This window comes from Setaria italica, chromosome IV (assembly GCF_000263155.2).
Source record: "Setaria italica strain Yugu1 chromosome IV, Setaria_italica_v2.0, whole genome shotgun sequence".
Lineage (NCBI taxonomy): Eukaryota > Viridiplantae > Streptophyta > Magnoliopsida > Poales > Poaceae > Setaria > Setaria italica.
Genome location: NC_028453.1, coordinates 38,093,437 through 38,114,311, shown reverse-complemented (window position 1 = coordinate 38,114,311; position 20,875 = coordinate 38,093,437). Strand labels below are relative to the sequence as shown.

The 20,875-nt window shown below is 51.5% G+C and overlaps 1 protein-coding gene across 1 annotated transcript; it reads right to left on the bottom strand.

The window, feature by feature from the left end:
• Positions 1-464: 464 nt before the first annotated feature.
• On the bottom strand, positions 465-2,457 carry LOC101763259 (patatin-like protein 3). Its single transcript, XM_004966144.2, has 2 exons — positions 1,393-2,457; positions 465-1,283 (listed from the first exon to the last, which is right to left on the bottom strand). The coding sequence occupies exons 1-2, from the start codon at positions 2,293-2,295 to the stop codon at positions 948-950; spliced, it is 1,239 nt and encodes a 412-aa protein (XP_004966201.1). The 5' UTR covers positions 2,296-2,457; the 3' UTR covers positions 465-947.
• Positions 2,458-20,875: the final 18,418 nt, after the last annotated feature.

The window sequence follows — 20,875 nt, the reverse complement described above, 5'->3', positions numbered from 1 at the left end:
CCAAAAGAACTGTTGAAACGGGCCAACAAGAAGATATGGATCCTTTAGCCCACAACCACACAAGCTTCAGCAGAAGTATGTTGGGCCTGAAGTTTCCGGGGCCTATTTATTGAACCTTCTTCTTGCTTGTTCTCCAGGGCGCAGTCTCGCATTCGCACTTATTTTTTTCCGCGGACAAAAAACCGGGCGAATGTACGGCCCGGCCCAACAAGAATGCAAGTGGGGGCTTTTCACCTTTTGTGCTTTTTTGTTTTGCGCCAAGACATCAATGATGCTGTCGGTGTCGGTCGGCAGAGCCTGTCGGGTGGGGCCTCTCTCCCAAGTGGCACTGGCAGCTGAGCTCCACCTCCACACAGTGACACAGATAGAGCGAGCAGATTGATGGTTCTGACCGTCGAGTTCCTGTCGTGTCGCTGTGTTTTCTTCATGTTCTTAACCAATCAGTCCATGGCGTTGAACGGCAGTGAAAAAAGATCAAAATGTTCAGTTCAGGAGTGAATGTGAATCGCACGGACAGGAACAGCTGTGATCAGTAAACGCCACACCGACAGTAGCATCACATCGCAATCCAAGCTCCGGGCACTCTCTCTACGTACACATTGCAATTTGCAGCACACGCACACCGCACACATACACCCGTGCAGCATCCATCTCCTAGCTTACACTAGAGAAAAACCTCTGATGACACCCTTCGCTCGACAGCCCTCCACTTTCTTCCCGGCGGCCGCAGGCGCGCGCCGTCGTCGTCGTTGGCGGTGAGCGCGGGCCGGGACCGGGAGCGAGCGCGCGAGGCGGCACCGGCAGGCAATCAAAACCCCGGGCGCCGGCGCCGCGCTAAACTAAAAACCCAGCAAACCAATAAATAAAAGAGAAAAAAGAAGAAGAAGGCCACGCTAGTTAAGCCAGCCAGCCAGCCGAAGCTGATGCTGCTGATGTCTCGGGTAGTCTCACGGCGACTCCGAGGAGGAGTTGGTGGACACGGTGATGAGCGTGGACGCCGAGGACGACGACGTCCGCGGCGTCGCGGAGGGCTTCACGAGCACCACGGGCGTCTTGCTCTCCAGCCGCCGGTGGTGCTCCCGCACCAGCTGCTCGGCCACACCGTCGAGCCGCTCGCCGTTGGTCTGCGCCATGAGCTTCCTCCCCCGGAACAGCACGGACTCCACGCCCCGCTCCGTCAGCGCCGCCTCCGCCGTCTCGCCGGCGGCAATGCCGTTGCCCTGGATGCGGACGTAGTTGCTCGCCCTGCTCTCCCCGAACGCCATTGACACGGCTTGGTCCACCTGAAATGAAAAGCGCCGCCGGCCGGTCAGTCTTGCTTGCCACAAATGGTAGTGGAATACAGTCGTGTCGAATAAAAAACAAAGAATCAATCTTGGTGGCTTAGCGTACCATGTCGGCCTGGCAAGCTCCGGCGATGCGCAGGAGGCTGGAGGACGAGGGGCGGAGGAGCGAGGCAGCGGCGCTCCCGCCGAGCGACAGCACGACGAGGTCGCCGGCGCCAGCGGCGAAGGGGAACTCGCGCTTGTTGTGGAGCACGTGCGTGACGGCCACGGCCGTCGGGTTGGCCACGGCGGCGGATGCGCCGCCCCCTCCTCCCGCACCCGCCGCGGCGCGCAGCCTGGTGCGCCCGTCCAGCGACGCCACCTCCGCGGGGCCGACCCCGCACGCCGCCGCGCAGACCTGCCAGAGCGGGAAGTCGAACGCCTCCGCCTCCACGGCGTCGGCGCGGGAGAACACGAACGGCGCCGCGGTCGCCATGTCGTAGCACGGGATCAGCAGCGGCTTCGCGGCGTCGCGCACCGTCAGGTCCCCGAACACCTTCCTGAACACCGCCTCCGGGCGCCGGAACAGCAGCCCGCCCCGCCCGCCGCGGCCGGAGAGCACCTTCCGGTTCTTGGCCACGACGTCGCGCGCCGCGTCGGCGGGCATCCGGCACGCGAACAGCGCCGCCGCGAGGAACCCCCCGGCGCCGGAGCCGGCGGCCAGGTCGAAGAAGTCCGCGACGCGCGCGGCGGGGTTTCCGGAGAGCTCCTGCAGCCTGCGCTCGAGGCGAGCGAGAGCGGCCGCGGCCAGCGCGCCGCCGTCCGCGCCGCCGTCGATGGAGAGCACGCGGACGCGGCCCGCGGAGCAGGGACCCCCCTCCAGCGGCGAGGCCGCGCCGAACAGGAAGTTGGACTCGAGGATGGAGAAGATCTCCTGGCTCAGGCGGTCGGAGCCGCCGAACGCCGCCGGCGACGGCAGCTGCAGCGTCTGATGATGATCGGGCAGCGCGAGCGTGGCCGCGGTCGCCATCTCCCCTTGTGCGCAACGTGGGCTGCGGCGTCTGGCTTGGGTCGTGGAGAAAGCTCGAGTTGTTTGTCGTGGACTCGTGGTTGAACCGGAGAAGGCGATTGATTGGGAAGAAAGAAGGTGAGATGGAGAGGCCGAGGTGAGTGTGCGGCCTCGTCTTCCCGGGAGAATTTATACTGGAGCCGCGGACTGGTAGCTTCCCGCCACGGCGCATGGTAGCACACGCGCTCGTGGCCCGTAACCGCCGTTGCGCCGCGTGTCCTGTTCTGTCCTGGCCTTCACCACTGTTGAACGCTTCGGTTATTCGGTTGGCGCTAATGCTTCTGTTTTCTCCTATTTTATTTGTCACTTGATTAGCAAGCTAAACCTTAGTCAGTGCAATATGTTTCGGAGGAATAAGTGAATGCATCTTTAACAATGTGTTTGTGACATGTTTCAACACGTTATCCCGATTCCTGAATACATAAGTCTATTTTCGACTGCTATTGGTCAGATCTTTTTTGTTTTGACCACATCACCAATAAAAAAAAATCATATAGATTGATGTCATTTGATTCTTCATGAAAACTACTTTGAACATATAGCTCTTTCTATTTGGTGTAATATATTTTTTATACACGTTTCACACTATATCCTCATATATATACGTTTTAATTAATTACATATTTTAAGAATGATGGAATGGATGGCTAGCTCACAGGATTAGTGGCAAAAGGGAAGGGTTACATATTAAGGTATTGGAGGTGTAGGGAGAAAGCGCTGCTGCTGAAGGTTGAAGATGGACTCAAGGCAAGTCTCATCATGATCTGACGATCTAGATTTGTTAATGAAAGAAGGAAAAACCTTCGCTGAATGTCGGAGCAAACTTTGTTGGTGGGTGCAGCTCAACTCTGGTGTGTGCTGAGTCCAACCTGAAATGCGGGAATTGCATGGTCCTAGCCCGGTTGTTAGCCCGAACAATCCGGGGCGACGGGGACCATGCACATATCATATTTTCTATGCGGATGGGAAAATTCCTCTCCCGTGCGCTTACTCAACGAGGATTAGGGCAGAAACTTTACGGACAAGAAAGTGAGCACGACCCTTGCTTTGCCCGATCCTTCCCTAATCGACTATGAAAAGCTCCCTGCATGGCCCGAAAACATATCCTGCGCACCAGTACCATCTGTGGTCTGCACATATCCATGGCCTAAACGAAGGATTATAGTATACTATCAAAGAGGAGGACGAGCATCATTCGAGGCTTGTTTCTTTCGCGACCCCAAAGCAAAGTTTGCTCTTTGTTGTCCCAACGATCGATTATTCCTGTCTCTCTATCGGCTGGGAGGGAGTAGCTCGCTCACTCGGTGACTCACGCTCGCTCGACCATCAGGTCTCAGCTACCGGCCGCCACTCAGTCCCGTCCTGCTCTGCTCATCATCATCATCATTATCCATTTCTTCGTCTCATCTTGAGCTTTACTCAACCTTGCTAGCTAACCACCAACCGCTACGTCCTTAGCTAGCGCCATGGCCAGCCGCTACAGTCGCGAGCCGCGCGCACGCACCGGCACCGCCAATATCTCCATGGCGCGCGCGAGCGAGCTCGACGGCGACGGGGCGGGGTCGCCATCATCGCCGCGATTCCGTGCGGTGCCGGTGCCCGCCCAATCATTTGCTGGCGACGAGACGCGAAACCCCACTGAGAAAGAGAAAGAGAAACCGGACCGAGTGGATTCATGGATGGATTACATGGTTAGTTAGGTGCCGCGGCAACCGGATTGCAAGCAAGGGTGCGCGCTACTGGCCGGGCAGCATCCCCATAGTTTTTTCCTTGTCCAAGTGCTCGCAAATCATGCCGCGGTCCTTGATTATTTCCTTGACGAAACTGCTATGCCATCGGGATTAATCATTGCATCTCTTTGTTGCTTGTGATTCGCGTTGTTGCGTGTTCTCAATTCCTTATTTCCTTCATTATGTAATAATAGTGATGAAGGAGGGCTTAAATAAAGCAGCAAAGGTGCGCGCGCGTGTGTGCCCCTTGATGTAAGGTAGGCACAAGGCAAGGCCCGATTTTTCTAAAAGGGAACTTGATGCTAACCTCATTGTTTATTGATTCGCCCCTCTTAGCTTTTCTCTTCTTCTCTGGCGGTATGTGCTCTCTCTGCTTTAGGCCTAGAGCAAGCTTACTGGGCGACAGGGTCTTTGCATATATCCTACTACTTATATACCCTGCTTTAATTTGTCCCCCACCACCCAGAGAACGGATTTTGTTTTTGTTTAGTGGCATGCTAATCTAGTAATCTGGATTCTGAAGCAACTTTAAGCTCACTCACAAGCCAAAGCCAAATGCCAATGCCATCAGTGTTCTTGTACGGTTCCAAAACAAAACTTCGGATTATCATGCAACACACACACACACACACACATGAATTGAACGAGACACATCATGAATACTGGTGCTATGATACTAGAAGATATTTTTGGAGGGAGAAATCGTACACAGAAGAAGGGGAAAACAAACAAAAACGCTGTGCGATAATCTGCTGAGGGGTTTGGAGAGCCACACACACACATGATGATGCCAGATGGACCACAACAACTGTCAGATGTCTGATGGCGATGCGATATGAAAAAAATTGGGAAGGAAAACTACATGTTTACTGGCGCGACCGTGCGTCCACGACAAGGACGTCGTCGGGGGGCGCCTGTTCGTTGAGCTGAGCCATCACCCCTGCCCGTCCATAATGCAATGCGATGTCGTCAATCGATTCCTGTCGGTTTGCATGTCTCGTCCGTCCGGATCCGCTTGTCTGCCTCCCTGCTCCTTCTATCCTTCCACGAAGCATCTCACTGAGCCAGCAGTCTCTCTGCAGCATAACCAAAAACAGATTAAGGGAAAGATAACATAAATGAGTAGCCATGACCTGATTCATGACGAACACATGCTCTGTATCCCAAGCCGGAGAGCTTCATTTGTGCATGCATCGTCACACATGTGCTAAGTACACTTTAATTGGGCATTGAAAATTGTACTAGCCTAGTAGTGTGTGTACACGGTACGTGCACTGCCTCCGTTCCATGTGTTCCATGTGTACCCGGCACACGGATATATGGCCCGGATACGCGTGCACGTGGCTTGCAAATCTCCGGTGATTAAAGACGAGGAAGATGATGGTGGTGATCAGCCGTGTTAATTTGACTATGTTAATGATGGCTGCACGCATGCTCTCTGAGTGCAGGATGTGGATGGTTCCTTTCTCCCCTCTCAACTGAAAAAGCGGTCTTCAGGGAATAAAAGAATGAAAATTGCAGGCATCTCCTCTGAATACGACCTCGGGAAGTTGGAATGGAGTTGATGTAGGAGTATGTGTTTGCACATGACTTGATCACGGGGAAAAGGACTGCTCGTGTGTCCTCGTGGTGGTGAAATGAAACTAAAGAGAGCTCAAACAAACATTCTGATGACGTCAAGTTCCCTTGACCGAAAATAACAGATTTTATATGTTCGTGTTGTGTGTCAGTGGTAGTGTATCCTTGCTTGGTCCTTGCACAAGAAGAGAAGATACCCCTATAAGATATTCATTCTCCATTCATCAATGTCCGTGCATTATGCAACTGCTAGGAAAAGGACCGGTCGGGTGGGAAGATTGGGGGAATATCTGGAGAAATCGACCCGTTTTTGCACCGAGCAGAGCTACGTCGCATTCACAATAACAACTTTCTACGTCTTTTAGAAAAAAAAAAGGAAAGAAAAGTTTCCCAACCAATTAGGACTTCCTCACTAAAAAAGATCCGCAACGGACTCTCTCTCTTTTTTTTATGAAAGCAACGGATTCACTTGCTCATGCACAATGATATGCGGTTGCCTTCACTTCTTGGGAGGCTTGGCCTTTCTGAATCCAACTTCATCACAAGGTGCACGGCTGTGCTTGGCTCCGGCAGTGGATCATCAGTAGGGCATGCAGAATAGAATGCAACTGCACGGCTGTGCTTGGCTCCGGCCGGATCACATGCACAACGTGCGCCATATATAAACCCAAGTGTCAGGTTGGAATCGATTGCACGCATACAATACAAGGTGCTGCAGTGCTGTGCCGTCCAAAGGATGAAGTAAATCCGTCCCGACAGGTTTTGATGGTCAGAGCTCAGGAAAGCACCGAGGGGAGACACAGATCCCTAGCTAGCCCTAGGATTATATCTTTGGCGCATTCGTGAAAACAACACAAGGTGGAGCAGTGCACAATCATTTAAAAAGGAGAGGCATACCAAGTTTACAATAGTTGTGTATTCAAGGGAAAAACATAGAGATGCTCTGGGAGCCATGAAGTGCAGCTAATACCAAGGGCTTCCACAAAGCCTTGTCTCTTCTTTAGGTCAATCTCTTCTTTGATCAACCTGAACACTTGTCTTGGTTGCTGCGCATGTCCATCAACGAAGATGCGCTGATATGCTCCAGGTCTCTGTATATTAGAATTTGCTACCACTTTTGCTTATTACTGGAAGATCAATTCTGCTGACAGCCAGCTTCAGGCCATCACTCCTGGTCAGCTAGTTGAACTTGCAGTAAGAGTGGCAGTTACTGGTCTGAATTAACCGGCCATGATGCATGGAGGCATGGCCTCTGTACGGAGCTGTACCCCATTTGGCCATTTCACTCTGCTGCCGATCGGGATGGGCTGCGTGGTGCGTGCCGCGTCGTCACTGACGGGCTGGCCTACCTGCAGCTGTGCGCTGCACACACGCATGCATGCACGTACCTGGACACGGACAGCGCCCCGACAAACAAAATAAAATCGCGGGATCTCGGCCACTTATTACCAGCCGTCCGTCCGCAGCACGTCGTCCGGCCGAAGCATCCAAAGTACGGCGGCGAGGAATCGACGCGGCGTAAAACCGTAAAGCTCGCCAGCGCCGGAGCACTGCATCGATCGATCGCCGTTGCCGTCGTCGTCGTCTCTACAGCGCCTGCAGCTCCGGTAGCTGCTGCAGCAGCAGCTTCACCAAAGATTTAAGGCCCTGCTGCAGTGCTGTGGTGAAACAGGCGAGAAACCTGTGGCGAAGTTCGGGGAAGTGAAAGCCTGTGCAAGCGTGGGCGCTAGGCTAGCACACTAGCAGCTTCAATGCGACCCTGTGCGTGCAGTGGCACTCGAGTACCGTTGCGACGTCCGGTCATCTCGCTCGTCGCTCGCGCGCCCCCATCACCTGCTGTGCTGCTGCACTCTGCGCCTCGGGCATGCATGGCGCGGGCGGTGCGGCTCGCTTTCGCACCTGGTACGCCGCGTACGGCGCCACCCACCACCTGTCGTACCGTGGCGGTGGCGGCAGCCGGCAGGGGAGCCCGCGTCGGCGCGCCATCCGCGGCGAAGCTGCCGTCCATCCTCCGCTCCATGCACAGTTGCACACGACCACACCGAAAAGAAAAAAAAACAGCTGATGGGCTCGCCAGCTAGCCTGGAAAGATCCGCCGCACCGACGCGTGTGCAGTACTCGCAGCCTTCCGGGTTGCGGCTTCTGTTCCGATCCGGTGTGCGCGCACGCGCTTGTGTCATCGGGTCAGGCGTGCTCGACGAGAGACACCGCGGTCGGTCGAGCACGTACTCGAGCCAGTGAGTGAGGCCCAGCTGCAAACCGATCTCCGCCTCAGCTCGTCACCTCGCCATGGCATTGGTCCAACGTTCGTACGCGAGTTTGTTTGCCCCACGATCATCGGCAACGCAACGACTGGTTGTTGGTCGCGGCCGGATTTCATGCAGCTTGTTGGGACGCCACAGTCGTCGTCTACAGGCGGCGCGGCACACACTTGCACGCGACGCGTTCACACGTACGCACGGCTTTATTTCGGCAGTTCGTTGCATTGGCGCACGACCTGCTTGCCGCGGTCCTGTCCGTCGTTTTATTTATGTGCGTACGACACGCACGTAGGCGTCGACGCCGCTGTTGCTCGACCGACCTCGACGTACCAGCCGGCACGTTCGTCCTCGAGGTCCGGCGGCGACGCGCATTTCCCTATCGGTACGGGGTACTCAATGCACTGCACGTACTGGACGGAGGTGGACGCTCGTGCGGAAGCACAGTGCGACGCAACTGCCGGCGCGCGGGCGGTCGGTGGACGCCGGTCCCCGGGCCGCCTGTATGTCCAGTCCTCCTCCATGCAGCGGGACTCGCGACGGCGCAACCGCCGTCGATGGCGACGACGCATTGGACCGATCGATGCGTACGTGCGCGCGCGCGCGTGCATGGCCGTACTCGGCAGATGGAGTTGGAGTTGGAGAGAGCACGTTCGCTCAAAACCTCTGGGTAATCAGTCGTCGCATGCTTAACTAGCGATCGCGATCAGCTATTAACTAATGGCGCCATCACGCAACCACCACCGGCTAGCAAAGGTGCTGGCCCAGTTAGGCTAGCCTAGAATGGCTACGAGATATGAACAAAGTAATGATGTGCTGGGCTCTCTGTTTCAGCCGCCTCCGATGCCGACGCGCACTGTACTGGCTGTTCCGTTTCATCTCAGATATTCTGGAACTAACCCTGCTCGTCCTATGCTACTCGTAGCATAAAACTGTGCTGCCGGAAAGGTTAGGCATTAGGGGCCGTACGTCGTGTGCCCGTGTGCCTCGACCAGTTGTTTTTGTCTAGAAATGAACAACCTTTCGGTCAGCTCTCTGATGGCACATTGTCGAGCTAGGCCTAGGCTTGGCTGGCGTTAGACCGTTAGTTGGGGCTAGCTGCAAACCACGCCACCGCGTACGGACCGGAGCACTACGTCGCCGTCGCCGTCGAAGTCGCTTGTTGTTGTTGGGCATATGCAATTTGCTGCGCACTGTTGCCCGCCGGGCGACGGCGCACCATCATCGGATCGGATGAGGTCGCGATTAGGTGCGCCGGCCGATCAATCGGCCTGCCGGCGAATTGAATTGATGGTCGTCAATCATTGACGGTGGTTGCAGGCGGCTCCATCGGCGGCAGAGAAGAAGAACGGTCGACCGACCTGACTATTTCCTTCCTTGGCTAGCTGCAAGCGCTAGCTCCCGGCCGGGACCTCTCTGGCTTGGGCTGGCTCTACTCGCGCACTGCCGAGTGCCGACCGACCGGCCGCGCGCGAGTTGCTGTACGGCCGGAATCTCGCCATGAACTGGGGTTCTTCTGTTCTCTGCACAGGACGCGGCGCGGATCTCGATGCGGTGGCCGGCGTTTAATTTTACCACCACGTCGTCCCACCGCCATCAGCAGCAAACTAACGAAACACAGTGGCTGGAAAGCGGTAGTGTTATTACTGCTGCTGCCATGCCGCCCCTCACAAAGTCACAAGGGGAAAAGAGGTTTCCACTGCTGCTGCATGGCGAGCGCGTCGCGCGTCCCGGAGGAATCCGCCGATGTCGCCACGGCCGACACGCAGATTGATCCCGCGCGCGTCGGCTCTGGAAATGGCGCCGGGGGGCCGGGGGGTGCGCTGCTGCAGCGCCGCACACCGGGTCACCGGCCTTGTGTCTGCTACTGTTCGTGCTACGTGAAAACGCACCGAATGCACACGAGCTCAGCAGCCACTGAAAATTAACGCCGAGCGTGAACGTGGATCTGCAGCGCCTTTGCCTCTTGGGCGGCCGACCTGTCGGCCCCGGAGCCGAAATACTCCTCTCCGACGCGCACGCACGGGGAGAGAGCCGGCCGTCGCCGCGGAGGACGATGCGCGTGTGGTCGTGGACCTAGGCACCTAGCAGTAACCCCAGCGGAACCTAGGCACCTAGCAGTAACCCCAGTGGAGGGCGGGGAGCTACTCCGCGACCGCCCTGCTGGATGGCCAGAGTGCATTGAATCGGAACACAGTGGTGGTCACCCCCCGTACGGGCGCTCAGGTAGGGCAGGGCGTGATGGGGCTCTCTGCTGGCCCGGCCGCCCGTGCAGCGCGACGGAGCAACCGACGGGACGCGCTAGCTAGCTGTACCAACGAAGGGAAGGGAAGAGAAGGCCGTCCGGGCAGGGGACCCGCCCGTCCCCTGCGGGTCCCCTGCCCCGAGCGGCGAGCGAGGCCAGGCAGCCGGTCCCGTCGTCCCCTGTGGCCTGTGGGCTGTGCCTGGCCAGCTACGCCGACGACGACGGGGCTAGCTGGCGCGCCCTGCCAGCTCCACCTCCCGCACCGGACCCCCACGCCGGGAGGGATCGGAGAGGACGCGCGCGTACGGTACGGCGGTGGCGTGGCGCACGGGCGCTAGCCGCGCGCACTCATTATTCCTCCATGGCTCACATCCGCCGCGCCGATCTGGCCCGGGCACGCGCACGCGGGAGCCGGGAGTCTGTGTGTGGCGGGCGCCAGATGCCCGTCAGCCCGTGGCGCTGTTGGTTGGTGCCGCTGCCGGATGCCGGCGCCGACCCATCGACGCCGCCGCGCGCACTGTTGACTTGACTAGCTCTCCCCGTCCGGGGGCACTGCATGCAGTGCAGGTGCGGCGCCGCCACGTACTCCCGGCGAATCTCCGGCCGCGGGAGGACGTGGAGCGCTGCCCCTGCGCTCTGCCGCGAGGAGCGGCAGCGGTAACAGCTGGAGGAAGCACGGCACGGAGCAGTAGATGCATGCTGCACAGCTCGCCCTTGAATGCGATCCGTGTCGTACGGGGGCGGAGGGATCTCGCGCAGAGACGGTCGGGGAGGGAGCGAGGGGGATCTTGGCGGTACGCGCGGGCGTACGGCAGCAGTACTGCATGTGCGGCGCGGCGGCCCCGCCGGCCGATCGAGCGAATCAATGTCGATCGAATCGACGTGTGCTTTGGCGCCGAGCGCCGCGTCTTTTACTCGAGTTACGGGGGCAAGTGGCCGGCCGGCGGCGAGTACTGTGCCGGACTACCGGTCCGGCCGGCCCTCGACTAGCGTGTAGCGCCTCGTACGTGCGCTACAGTGACCGCGGACGCGGAAGGAGAGAGCCTGGATCTCTGTCGTGCGTGCGTGCCGGCGCGGCAGAGCGGCGCTCGTCTCCGGCAGCAAATGGCCGGCGTCACCGCTACTCCATGTGTGCGGCGGCGGCAGCAGCGGTCGGTTTCGGCGATGCGACGGAGTCCAAAAAGCACGGTCGGTCGGTGGCGGTCCTGCAGGCGAGCGTGCGTGCGCGCGAGCTGGCGGATCGGGAAATCTCGGACCGGAGAAGGGACGGGTTGGTGGTGCTCAGGGGCTCCACGAGCGGTAATCATCGGGCCGGCCCTCGTCCCCCTGGCGGTGCTCGGCCGGTCGACGGCCGCTGCTTGCAGGTCGCGAGTACTGGGCAGCACTTACCTTGCTCTGGCGGTCACTTCGCAGCGGGTGCGCGCGAGGAGCGACGTCGTACAGACACTGCGGGAGGCAGGAGCGCTGCACGTCAACAGGCGATCACCGGCCATGTGCCGCGTGGTTGGACGGCCGCCTATTTCGCCGCTGTTGCTCTCGCTTTCCGTGCCGAGAACCCAAAAGTTGTTTCGGTGCCGGTAGTTCACGCTTACGGCCACTTCTATTTTTTCAAAGGAAATCTCTTCTTATCTTTACAGATATTTTTCATCTACCAGGCCTATTGCATATCGACCTCACATCAACACGCGGTGGCTTCCCTGATCGGATCAGTAATCCAATGCGAATTCTCTGCACACTGGTTTGACGGAGAACTCGTTGGGGGAGGAGATGTGTGGCGGCAGGGATGCAGGATGAGAGACGCGAGTGCATAGGAGAAAGTTTTGGTTTGAATTTGAATAAACTCGAATTAAAACTTCAGTGATGAGATCAAAATAAATCCAAAAGAGTCACTCAAACCACACACATACAAACATCTTCACCATTTGAAATGCACGTTTTTAATTTACTACTGTATACTATATATGTAAGGAGTTCATCCTTCAACCAGGAAGTCAGTATAATATGTGATCGAGACAACCACCATCAGGTCGCCCCTTGGCCCAGCAGGGCAAGTTCTCGCCGAACGAGAGACACCCCCTGGTACGCACACGTGCCCGACCAGCCATTGCCGTCGTAGAACAGCTTCATCCCCGGCACCACCCGGGCCGTGCCCGCGTTCCACTCCGCCACGAAGCGCCGGCGCAGGTCATCCGACAGGCCGACGCCGCTCCCCTTCGCCGCGACCGCCAGCTCCGCCGCTCCCTTCCTGGGCGCGCAGAAGCCCGGGACGGGGGCCCACGCGAGGCTGACGCCGCCGTAGGAGACCACCGCCTGCCCGCCGACGGAGCACCAGGGCACCAGGGCGCGCGGGTTCTCAACCTCCGCCGTGAGGTTGAACCCGGGGGAGACCGCGCGGCCGACGGTGGCGTTCAGGCCCTCGAAGCCGGCGAGGTCGACCGAGAACCTGGCCACCTTCCCGTCGTCGATGGAAAACCGGACGAGCCAGATCAGATCAGGAACGCCGCCGTCGCCGCCATCAACATGATGTCCAACGCGATCCTGCAGCGTCTCCGCACCCATGGCCACCATGGGTGGTCTTTGCTGCCTGTGGGCTTCAGAGGGACGTACTCATCTGCTATCGCCGCCATACTGCATGCACGGAGGTTCCTTGGGTTTAGCGTTTCTATCTAGATTAACGAACGGCGATAATTTTGTAGTGGCGATTAAGAGTCCTGGAGTAACGATAACCCGGACTCTAAGCAGAAGCTGACATGCATGGGCCGGGTGCAGCGCGCCTCTAAATGTGAAAAGCTGAACCTTATTTACAGTAGCTAGGACTTTTAGAAAGATCAAATCTCAAGAGTAGAGTAGTAGCTAGCATGAAACTTTTATTGTTCCAACGTTTGAGGTCGTTGTACACTTGTACTGCCGAATCCGAATCTCTCGTTTTCTAATCTATGTTTCTATTCCTAAAGAGGAGATCCTTCTGGTACATCAAAATTCACCGTCAGACTTAGCTTGCCAAGGAAGCAAAACCGATGATGTAACATAGGATTTAATACCTATAAAACTATAAAACTTCCATGACACCCGATTGAGATTGGCCTTAGGCATCTGTGGCCAATTTTGATTTCAAATCGGATATGCACTTAGAAACCAACGACAAACCCACTAAGAATTCTAGATCAATCAAATCAGCTGCTTCTGGAACTAGCATAAGTATGTTGAATGCAAGTAGAATGAGCTTTGAGTTAAAAAAAAAACATGAGAGAGAACACACATTCACATAGCAACCAACAACGCACATTCTTTGTCACGCGTTCTCTCGCCCCGCGTCAACTGCTTTGTCGCCACATTGTTGCAGCAGCTCACTAGGATCCCTGCTGTGACTCCTCGATAATAGGCTTTGCGCTCAATGGGATCTAGCAAGGCTCGACGCTTGACAGGATCTGGCTGTCGGTCTGGTGGAGGAGAGGAGACGAGCGAGAAGGTGAGGAACTGTCAAGGACCGAGTCCTGCGCTCGCCAAACGCGTCTCGCACGCCACGGCGCCCACGTCTCGCGCTCGCCCGCTCTGCTCGCTGCGTAGGCATAGGAGAGTGATATAATAGGAAGGATTAGAGACACTTCTTGTTGGACTGGGACGTTGGTCTGAGAGGTGAGGAGCAAATTTTCATTTTAACGCTACGTGCAAGCCCGATCCAGTCGAGTCTAAGTGGTTCTTGATCAGGTTTACTCTGTTCCCCCTTCGTGCTCTATGGATCATGGCGTCCACATTGACGACAAGCGGAGAGGGAGGCAACGTCGAGCATGTCGACGAGCGGAGAGGAATGCAGCATCAGGTGTGGCGTTGCCAAGTTTGGCGGCCTATCATCGACCAACAGAACACAGGACCTCCCATACGCACAAGCCGCGGCGAGCTCAAGGCTCAAGCTCGTGGCCACGCCGCGAAACGGCCAGCAAGCGGTGTTGAACATCAGGTTACAAGAAAAATGGTTGTGCAGAGAATTCTTCAACTACAAATCCTGCGATCGATTTATTAAAACAGCCATTGTCAGCTCCTCGATCACTGACTCTCAGATGCTATTTGCAGCTAACTCAAAATCTTCACCCATTGCTCCTCAAGTTTGTAAAGATCCAGCTCACAAATCTACAAAGTATCATCGCGATTTGCGTGTGCCAGAGGTGGTCTGTAGCCAATCAGATCTTGATTGATCTACCCAGTCTGTGAACTCCCCTACAAAAAAAAGAAACTAGCTACTGACAGCGTATCCAGTCACTGCGTCGATTCGATGGTCAAGGACACAAAAGCGTAGCATAGAACATGCGTAGCATAGTACACGGGTCCCAGATTGTTTTGTTTGTGTAGCCGAGCTATCAACCGCCAGAGTTTTACACAGCCAGCCCAGCCTAGGCGCGTGCTTCGGCAGTCCAGCCTCTTGCATCTTGTAACCAGCGTCTCAGTGTTGGCGAAGAACGGAGATACAGCAGAATCCACCAAAGACACTCCAGTCCGCGAATTCCAGCTATCACGGCCGAAGATTGCTAGGTGGATGCAAATAGGAAAGTAACATTTCCTTAGACTGGGAGTAGCAAAACTTAATTGCATAAATTATCATAAAGCCTTAGTTCGAGATGAAAGTAGCAGCTGTATGTGAGATAATAGCTTACCCAGAACGGTTGTGCAGCATCCAAACCCGGATGACGAATGCACAGAAGGCCACCGACGCTGCCCACAAACGACACGACGAGTTGGGGTCCTGAGAACCGAGTATAATCCTGCATAATAGCCAACAGCTAGCTCAATGATCATAACAAACATGTAGGGGCTGTATTGATCGATCACAGACATATACTCCTCCCATCCAAATTCCAAGTCATTTTAGTTTTTTTATGTCAAAATTTATCAATTTTAACCAAAGATTATAGAGAAATGCACGAATATCTACCACACACACTAGTTTCACTATATAGACCATGAAATTTATTTTCATATATAGTGCATGTATTTAATAATGCTCGTATTAATATATTTTTTATAAATTTGATCAAAGTTAAACAAGTTTAACTTAGCACAGTGTTAAAGCAACGTATAATTTGAAATGAATAGCGTATTTCTGAAAACAAGTAGGACCTGACATTATTAATTCACAAAAAAAAATTGAAGATGTAATTCTAAGTCCAACAACTACAAGAATGAGTAGAAAGCACACAGGTGAGATAATCTAGTGACTTACATTGCCCATAAGCCGACAAAGGTGTGCCGCCACAGCACCAGCCAAAGCATAATATCCACTATTGGTGTGATAGCTTCTATAACCAAACGCTGCCCCAACAGACGCAAAGCAAAGACAAGTGTTATCTTGTCCTCCTATCAAGCAAATGCCAGAGTCAGTTTACTTAATACAAACCTTTTTACATAAAACTAGAGATATCAGATGGAGGCAATTCAATCACCTGGTCAGCAATACATCCTCGGTCTCTCACTAGACCAATCAGTGTCCACAAGCAGCTGACCGTAGCTCCAAACATGGAGTTTATGATCATGAACACTGCCGCCTCACAATACCGGCAACCGAGTATCCCACCCATGCAATATAGTCCAGAGTCAAGATGGCAAGAAAAGCCATGAACCACCTGTACTTTTTTACAGCATTGTCTTGTTCATTAAACTTCTTGCTTACACGCATCCTGTGCAAGTGTTACTTAGATAGTTGTGTTTTTCAATTAATATCATTTAAACTTTAAAAATTGTGTGAAAGACTGGCTGCAAGAACATACACTGGTGAAATCGACACAAAAGCAAAAAGCAAAGTTCCGATCACAGAAAGTGCTATGTCGGCTGAGCTCGCCCTCTTTTTGCATTCAACCTGACTGAAAGTAAAAGGAGGAGAAATATATAATCAATCTAACTAATCTAATGTGAAACAAAATTTAGTAATTAGCATTACAAATAGGCAATACGATTTAGCATATACTCCATGCATGTATACACATATTTGATTGCTTTAGGGCCATTTTTTTTCTTCCATAATATCATTACGATGTCCTATCTCTGCTATGATGTTTATCTGGTTCAAGAACCTAGGAGGAACAAAAACTAAATAAATTTTCAAAGAATTGACAGATTCTAACTCTTTTTAGAAGATGAAAGAATAGTTTATCCAATGGTACAAATTTAATACCATTAGATCAAATATTATTCCAATATAATGTTACCTAAGTACATGGACTGAACAAATATTACCAAACAACGGGAGGGATTTATTAGACATTGTTGCCTTTGCATGCTATGTTAATAGTTCAAGACATAGACCATAAACTATTTTAAGAGAACTAACTTTCCGATACTAAATTAAGATGTAATACTACATGTAAAATAGGCTACCATTGCATGCTATGTTGCTATCATAATGCTCTTGCAATATTTGGGTAATCTAAAAGCAGTATCATGTGACCTTGGACCTCTAAATTTTTTTTATATAAGTAGGCCTCTGTTATCGCAATAAGAATCTCAGCAAACAAAAAAGTATATCCTCATTTTATATGCAGACCGCTTCTTTCAAGAAATAAAAGCCGTACCAGCTGGATTGGTTCGAATCCTGTACAACTGTACAACTTCCTGCAGAGAACTGGGCAAGAAGGGTGATGGCAAATAGCAGTACCAGCATAGCCCTCGTAGTCTAAAAGGAGAAGAAAAATTATAGACATTACACACAAGAAGTTACTGTCTGAAAAGATATGGAAACAGAGCAATAGAACAATCACCCAAGATTAGCATTGTATAATTTGTTTGTGTCTAAAATCAATCAATATGACATTTTCATGCAAACAAAATTGGGATTTAAAATGTCAATTCGTTTCAAAATTTACCTAGCATGTTCCTTAAAGAAACTTTGAGCATTACTTTTTTTCTGCTATATTGTTCGAAACAACAAAATCCTTGTACTTCTGAGAAATAATTTCCTATGGTAAAACAGCGGACATCAATATATTACTATGCTGGGAGGGCTTATAATTGTATTAAAAATTAAACTTTTGTCTTTTTTATCCAAAACAAGATTGCCTAGCTCTGTAAGTCTGTATCATTATTAGACACACCCTTGATGTAGACATTATTGCCTACACATCCATCGTGGCCATAAAGACATGATGCAATAGCTCACGGATTTCTGACTATATCTAGTGTTGAAATATGCAATGCATACTTGGAACATTCTATAAGATTGTGGAGATCTCAAGAGACTAACTTTGCCATGTATAAGGATAAGATCATGGCAAGGTAAGAAAGTTCTAGAAAATTGGAGAGAATGCATGAGTCATAGTTGTCATGCTTTATGGTGAAGTGTAGAATACTCTAGAACTAGATATCTTAGCATGGTATAGATAAGGATGAGGAGGGTTCTGGAGTTAAAGATATTTTGTATGGAAGAGTGTGGAAGTTGCCACATGGCAACACCTCAATGATCATGAGCACCTATAAATAGAGGTGCTCCCCTCCCTCCTAGCCATAGGTGAAGAGATGGCAAGGTTTCCATATAGTATAGTAGTGTCATGGTAGGGTAGCCACATAAAGAGCATAAGAGTGAGTGTTGTATCAAGTTGTGAGTAGACGAATAAAAGATTTGGGTTCCTTGTAGAGAGTTGGTCTCCCGTGTTGGTGTCGGTGTGAAGGTCTCCTCAAAGTAGTGTGGGTATAAGGTTCACAGAAGAAGTGGTGTCATATCACTTTTGTGCCACTTCTAGGGAGTCGGTGTCAAGGTTTGGGCTCCGGTTTCTCAACATCTAGAAACCATATGCTTGATTTGAAAGGCAATTAACGTGTGAATCAACATGCTAGAAATAACAAGCTTAATTTGAAAAACAGTTAATGTGGAAATGATCTAACATACACCATCCATGCATGATTTAATGTAGTATATCAATCACCACAATCAGTGCATATAAAACAAAACCAATATGCTACATAGCCTTATCCCGAATAGCATGAATTTCCTTATACCAAATGCATCATTTATAAAATTCTTAATCATACTTTTTCATAATAAACAAAACAATTCAAGTAAGATGATGCATGGAATGTTTTTACAAATTTAAATGCGAAGGTTATATGATAGAATGTATGTGTCACACGTGCATTAGTCTCATTTGACAAGTCTGACCAACTGATACTATTGTTTGATTTGTTGTCATAAATTGTGGCTTTCAAACTTTCTTAACTGATTGACCAGTACAACTATAGTTTGTCAAATTTTCTTAGCTACTGGCCCCCAATTTGTTGGACCTAAGTTTGCTATAAACGTGGCATACATTTTTTATCATCACAAAACAGGTGGCTAAAGGGTTTTTTTCACAAACTAGGTTTAAATAGTAAAAAATATAAATCCGAAGAAAACAATCAGATAAAGTATACTCCCGTCATTCATTCTTAGTGGACGACGAACACCTGTAAAATTCTTGTAAATTATTGCAAAAAATAACACGACAGCGTGTGCACTGCAGATAGGGCTAGCGACCGAGCGATTCTGTGTCAGTAATATAAAATATGTCAAAACTGAATAAAACTACATTTTATCTACAGCATTGTCTCATTTCTCCTCATGATTTCTATAACACATATAGAAGAAAAGAAATACCTACCTTACTCATCTTGTAGACCGGAGGTGCACGCTGTGCGGAGAAGATGAACACAGAGACCTGCGAAGAAGCAGAGTAAACACAGGAGCAGATCGGTGAAGGAAGGAGGGAAACCGATGAGGTGAGAGGATACGGACCGTCAGCGGCGAGCGGAAGGCGAGGCGCTCTTTCGGGTCCTCCCTTGTGCCGCGAGCCGAGACGACGCAAGGGGCACGCGAGAATAGGTTTGTAGATGAAGCGGTGCGAGCAGGTGCTGGACCACGCCGCTTATCTGGGCCTATGGAGATTGCAATTGGTTAAACTTATGAGCCTGATGTCATGTAATATTGGGCCTGCGTGCCAGCATCTAGGCCAAAGGCCCATGTATCAGGTCTGACCCGTTGGTCCCTCGCTATGTAGGCTTAATAGATTCGTCTCGCCGTTTAACCTTCATCTGTGCAATGAGTTTTGTAAATAGTCTATGTTTAATACTTCTAATTAGTATCTAAACATTCGATGTGACAGAGACTAAAATTTAATACTCATCGGGCCCTTCCTCAGGTTCCAAACCTTCTAATCTCTGTCCCCGCTACCTTGCTAACACAACTCGATCGATCGGTGACAGAGGCGTGCCCAACACGATTTTACAACTGCATGTGTGGGATCATGCATGCGAGCTGCTTCTTCCTGATGACCACCGATTGTGATCATGGCATCAGATCCGGTTCATCAGTTAACTACTAGTACAAGCAATCAATCCTTAGAGTATGGCTGTTGCCTACAAATACTTTGAATGTCGCACACAGATAATAAAACAGACAATGTATACAGTGGCTCGTTTATTAAGTTGTTTATATGCTATTTAATTCATACATAGGCACGTACATCATGACGATGAAGCATAATTTGATCTTAGTATACTATTTTGTCACTAGTTTAGAATGCACGATGTATACCATTTGACTCGTATTGAAATGAAAACAATGTAATTTTATATTTTATTTCTCGGCCCCTTTCTCACGGCTCCATCGATCGCTACTGCTTGCTTGCACACAGTGATCGAGTCATCACTAAATTAAAGCTGCTAATAAATTAAAGCCACTTCTCAAGTCCTTGGACTGGACCCCTGCTCCTGACAAGTCCAGGCCGGCCACGTAGTCGTAGCTCATCCCTGCCTGCCTTTTGCACGGGACCTAACGCTGGAGGCGCGACTAGCTAGGGCTTGTGGCAATGTGGCCGTGGTCCGGAGGATCGGAAAAGCGCAACCGTCACCTTCCACCCACGGCCTGTTTTTCTTTTTCCCACTCGGCGACCAAGGTGCGGGCGTCGTTTTCTTCGGCGCACGAAATTCCAACACTTTTAGTTACGAATGGTGGCTACGGCGGACTGGCACATCGCTGCTACGAGAATGCATGCATTCAGCTGGCTTTTGACGTACTTTGCACCTCAGCATGCTTTTGCTACATTTTACCAATTGTTGCTTCAACTTTAACCGGAACTTGGCGTGCATCATTTGTAGAGTTTTTTAGATAGTGGATTCTTGTTCCCCGGCCGGAAATGCTCATGTTTTTGAATCGACTCATGGAAATATTCTCCAGCAGATGGACGGATGCATGACTGAACCGGTAGGACAATGATTCGCTTTTGCGACAAGTCCTTAATTAGACCTTACCAACCACTTACCATGTCACTAAATTCCACCTATAAAAAACTGTTAACCACTACACTGACTGACTGACCACATTTTTATGCACCGCCGACAAAAATAAAAAGAAAAATCCCTTCTTAAAAAAGCTCACCTACTAGTGAGTAGTGACTACATCTATGAAGAAAAACGGCACGAGGCCTGTACCTTGTGTGATGTAGTTCGTTAAGAAAATAATGGTGCACTAGAACCTCAAGTTTGGTGTGTGTGTATGCTACGAAGTAGCAAGAAACCAACACACACATTACTACATGAATTACACGTTCCACTATGTATGGTCGAGATTTTCAAAAGCGTACGTGTGTCCTCCAAGCATTTGTCCACATCTAGGAACGGATAGGTACGCGACAAAATGCGATATGTAGTAAACCTAGGGAGCAAAATGCAAGAAAGGCATTAGCAATTAGCAAAGGACGCCCTCCCTAGCCCCT

Bases quoted from the DNA above. Each gene is read 5' to 3' on its own strand.
- LOC101763259 (XM_004966144.2), bottom strand. From the start codon at position 2,295: ATGGCGACCGCGGCCACGCTCGCGCTGCCCGATCATCATCAGACGCTG. The intron at 1,284-1,392 runs GTACGCTAAGCC...TTTTCATTTCAG, and splicing joins GAGCTTGCCAGGCCGACATG to GTGGACCAAGCCGTGTCAAT.